The sequence below is a fragment of the Leuciscus leuciscus genome (assembly GCF_965113295.1).
Source record: "Leuciscus leuciscus genome assembly, chromosome: 15".
NCBI lineage: Eukaryota > Metazoa > Chordata > Actinopteri > Cypriniformes > Leuciscidae > Leuciscus > Leuciscus leuciscus.
Genome location: NC_138739.1, coordinates 2167506 through 2172368, shown reverse-complemented (window position 1 = coordinate 2172368; position 4863 = coordinate 2167506). Strand labels below are relative to the sequence as shown.

At 39.8% G+C, this 4863-nt stretch overlaps 1 protein-coding gene across 2 annotated transcripts in view; it reads right to left on the bottom strand.

The window, feature by feature from the left end:
• Positions 1–2511: 2511 nt before the first annotated feature.
• elf3 (E74-like factor 3 (ets domain transcription factor, epithelial-specific)) overlaps positions 2512–4863 on the bottom strand; it is a 3645-nt gene continuing 1293 nt past the window's right edge. For both annotated transcript variants that reach the window (XM_082137601.1, XM_082137602.1), the window contains exons 4-9: positions 4677–4823; positions 4474–4584; positions 4293–4385; positions 3928–4044; positions 3373–3568; positions 2512–3270 (exon numbers count right to left, since the gene is read on the bottom strand). In XM_082137601.1, the coding sequence (XP_081993727.1) occupies positions 3165–3270; positions 3373–3568; positions 3928–4044; positions 4293–4385; positions 4474–4584; positions 4677–4823 (770 nt within the window). In that variant the 3' untranslated portion in view covers positions 2512–3164. The remainder of the gene's footprint in view (positions 3271–3372; positions 3569–3927; positions 4045–4292; positions 4386–4473; positions 4585–4676; positions 4824–4863) is intronic.

Below are 4863 nucleotides of genomic sequence, written 5' to 3'. Positions count from 1 at the left end.
GTTATCGTACGCTGGTGTGGACACTAATATAGTTATCGTCCGCTGGTGTGGACACTAATATAGTTATCGTTATAGTTATCGTACGCTGGTGTGGATGCTAATATAGTTATCGTTATAGTTATCGTACGCTGGTGTGGACACTAATATAGTTATCGTTATAGTTATCGTACGCTGGTGTGGACACTAATATAGTTATCGTTATAGTTATCGTACGCTGGTGTGGACACTAATATAGTTATCGTTATAGTTATCGTACGCTGGTGTGAACACTAATATAGTTATCGTTATAGTTATCGTACGCTGGTGTGGACACTAATATAGTTATCGTTATAGTTATCGTACGCTGGTGTGGACACTAATATAGTTATCGTCCGCTGGTGTGGACACTAATATAGTTATCGTTATAGTTATCGTACGCTGGTGTGGATGCTAATATAGTTATCGTTATAGTTATCGTACGCTGGTGTGGACACTAATATAGTTATCGTTATAGTTATCGTACGCTGGTGTGGACACTAATATAGTTATCGTTATAGTTATCGTACGCTGGTGTGGACACTAATATAGTTATCGTTATAGTTATCGTACGCTGGTGTGAACACTAATATATTTATCGTTATAGTTATCGTACGCTGGTGTGGATGCTAATATAGTTATTGTTATCTTTATAGATTTGTTCTTGGTGTAAACGGGCCTTTAGAAAGCAACTATAAAGCATTTAAATGATAACATTATGAAATGACCATGCATGCAATTGTAAGTGTTTTAAAACCTTTTTTTCTTGGTCATGTGTACGTTAAGGCAACATTGTATCATTCTTCAGACATTATGGGAATGTTACTTTTGAATGTTCTCTGAACGTTCTGAAACAAGTATAGTAACATTTAAAAAACATTAGATAGACATATCAGAAAAGTTTTTGTTCTGGCATTTTGAGAATATTATTGTAGACCAGATAACTTTGAGCAAATGTTCTATTAATGTTACTGGAGGAACGTTTGTTCATAACTTTGAGAGAACCTGTTAGCTGGGCAGTGACTATATAAGTTTACACCTTTCTCTCGGGCACAGCTTATCAAAAACATTCTTGACCTGAATAATTATTGTGGGTAATTTTAGTTTAGACAACAACTCTTTTAGGAGTGTACAGCGAATGTTAGTCATGATAGTCACGGTTCAAACTGACAGTCCACCTGATGTTTACAGTGCGCATAGTTTTGTGTATTGTTCAAAAATGAAAATATAACTGCGCACACCTGAAACACGCCTTGAAATGAGGTTATGTGATGCACATATTCATGTTATTGGAAGCAAGAGCTCATCATCTCTGGGTGACTGGTCACACACACACACTAAAAACATGACAATGGTGTAAAGATCCCAGAGTGAAACTTCTGTTTTAAGTAACTAGTGATCAAGTCATCTGAGATGGTTTGATGGATTGTATTGTAAGATAAGTCCGGTTTAACGTGACCAGATTAGCTGTCTCCAATAACCGTAATTCAAAGTGTTTTCGAGCTCATGAAAACTCTTGTCTGAGTGTTTTGTGCAGCTCTCACAGGTATTAAATGGTGTTTTATTTCAGACACATGAGATATTCCAATTCAAATACTATTTACTGCTTTGAATTGGGACGATGGTTCTCTTGCTTGCTTGCTTCAGCTACATCTATTTGCATGTGGGTCCAAAATTCAAATGCAATGTGGCGTATATATGTGTGTGTATTTGAATGCCGGACCTCTAAAAACAGTCGCATTGTGCTCTAAAATGCAAAACTAAACCTGCTATGAAAAATGCGATTGAGTTCAAGCTAAGGTCGACTGCATCAAATGCGTCGTTTGGAAATTCTAGGCGTGAAAACCAAACAATGACACGAAAATTGGCATTCAGATTCATGTGTTTTTATTCTACAGTTTAAAGTCATCCTAAACATTTGCACACTTAAGTCACGTTTAAAACCGAGCGGCAATGTATGTTTCTTAATAGAATATTTAATTCTTAAGTTTGCACGATTTGAAATGTCTGGTTTTGATAATGGAGACAGGATTAGGTTTGTTTGTGAATAGTTAGTGGTGGTTAATGTGATTCTCTACACCTGCTTTTATACGTGCACTAAATCTCACCTGATTCGAACACTTTTTTTTAGACTTCCAACATCATGAAGGTACGTGATGTTTTGGATACATTTTGGAGCCTCGCAGTAAAAAGAATCTGCTGAATCACACGGCAAGTGAGATCTTGATTTGCACTGATATTTGACCCGCATTTTTAACATGTTTATGCTGGATGGTTGAGATGTGCAATAACTCAAGTAGTGTTCGTCCCATATTCTGTGCAAGCTGTTGCATATATTCGTGTTGAAATTCATACAAGAAGTGTCTCATTTACAACACACCTGTGATCTCTGATAACAAGACTTGAGCAAATATAAAGTAAATGTTGAAATAAGTTTGAGTGGAACGTAGTTCAAGAGGGTGAGGCACCAACTACAAGATAAAAACGCATCAAACGAGAGTTTTCATCAGAAATTTTATTTTAGAAAAGTCTCATACAAAAGAAACAGCAAATATATGCCATACATAATAGTTATTATAGTATACAATCTGCGAGGGAATCCTCATACACATTATCCAGTGACTTAACAAATCACATTAAAAAATTGAGCAGAATCTTCAGTGATATATATGATTTGTACTCGATTGACAAGTATTGTGAAGAATATATAGTCCTTTTTACATACATGTGTATATACAGCAAATGTGAACGTTACAAAACTTCAAACCACCGTCATGTTCTTCGGTCAGTCTGCCCTGACAAACAGTGTTACGCATGAAACTTCATTTCCCAATACCAAAAGAGGCTTTACAAAGCTTTACATTCTCTCACAGTTCAACCATTGTGTAGAACATGTGTTTACAGAGTCTTTAAGTGGTGTAGCGATACCGTCTGATCCAGGCCACGCCCGCGCGCCAATCCAACCAGACAAGCCCCACTATACAATTTTTACCGGTTCATAAAACCTACTTTAGCCAAAACACTGGCTTACAGTTTCTGTGAAACCTTTTCCCTCTGGGAAGAGTGTGTTTCTAAAGCGAGGATCTTTAATCTTCAAGCCCGTTAAGCCGGAGACCAAAACCTCTACGTTTGACTAGAAGCGACTCTCTTTAGTATCCGGTCTCCTCCACTCTCCAACCGGTGGAGTTCTTCCCGAACTTGTAGACGAGCCTGCGTCCATCAACCCTCTCCAGAATCTCTCGCTTGTAGTAATACCTGTGGGAAAGAGCAAGAGTTTCAATTATTCCTCGATCCCAGACACTGAGACAAATCCCACCCTCCCCAAAAACCCTTGATCCCAGGAATTGAGTTCTTTACCTCATGGCTCTACTGAGCTTCTCGTACGTCATGCTGCTGTTCTTCTTCTTCTGTCCCCAAAGCTGAGCAACCGCTTCGGACTTAAGGAACTTGAATACGCCATCCCTTCGGTCCTCCCACTTCATCAGACCCTGGTTCTGCTCCGGATGAATCAGGATATCTCTGATAAACTCCCAAAGGTGGGTTCCTCGTGGAGCTGCAATTAAAGTCCTGTTAGACTCTTGTCACACTTGATTTCCACATTAGGTCCCAGCAAGCAATTTTGCGTTTTTAAAAGACATCTTATAGCCGTCCAAACACAGCTCAGACGTCTAAAACATGGCAACATTTGGGCCATGTGAAAATTTTATAGACGTCTAAACCGTAGCCCAAGAATAGACTAGTGATCAATTAGATAACAAAGAAATGAAATTATTAGTCTATCTTGAGATTTGGTTTAGACGTCTATTAAATTTTCACTGACAGCCCAAATTTTGCCTTGTTTTAGAAGTCTTTTAAACGGCTTGCTGGGATGTTTGCTGGAGTATGTCTTAAAATAGAGTTTTGCGTATTTACCGTGTTTGCTCTTTTTGGACTGAATGAAGTGTTCGTATCCCTCATTATCCCTGGGCTTTGGAGGGCGTCCTCTACCTCTCTTCTGGTTCTTTCCAGGCTCTTGTTTTACAGTGATCTCTGTGGAAAAGGAAGCATTCAAATGTTAGACAACTATCTCTTGGATCATTCGGGGTTCTGTCACTTCATCATCCTAGCTATCGACGGCTCCTCGAGAACCACCTTCCTGCAGAGTTTAGAGTTTAGTTTCAACCTGTCAACCTGTCAGGTAATCCCGAAGACCTTGATTAGCTGGTTCAGGTGTGTTTGACTAGCCTCTGCAGGTTGATAGGCCTCGAGGAGCGAGGTTGAGCTTCGAAGGAACTTACTTGAGCTAACGGAGAAAGGTATCTCTGAGTTTTCAGGGTCTGAATCGCTGCTGCTGCTGCTGGACTCGGGTGAGCTCGGGTTCAGAAAGCTGCCTGAAGAGGACGGAAAACAAAGAGTTTAGACTTCAGGATGTTCCTTGAAAGAGTTAATTGTTCATTCAAGTTTAGTGGAGATGCGTACCAGCGTGGGAACTCTGGAAACTCTCAGTTAGGGAGTCATATCCATGGTCGCTCTCTGGAGTCAGCTGGTTGGTGTACTCGTCGAAGTAACTGTATTTTGTCTCTGAATTGTCTGCGGAAATAGAATTACTTTATTGTTTCCAGTTCGGGCAAGTTGGTGCTGCTCACTATGGATTGGGTTTAAAGGTCAGAAAGTGGACTCACCTGTTGGGATTGAGCTTTGAACCACCACGGTTTCCAGCAGAGGTCCGAGGTTTGGTCCGTGCATGAAGGGAAACGAGTCATGAAGGATGTTTTCCAGTATATCTAATTCAGATTCGCTTAGAACGGTGTTCTCAGACAAGTCATTAGCTGTAGATACAAGCAAATCAAGGTTGTTAATGCATTCCCG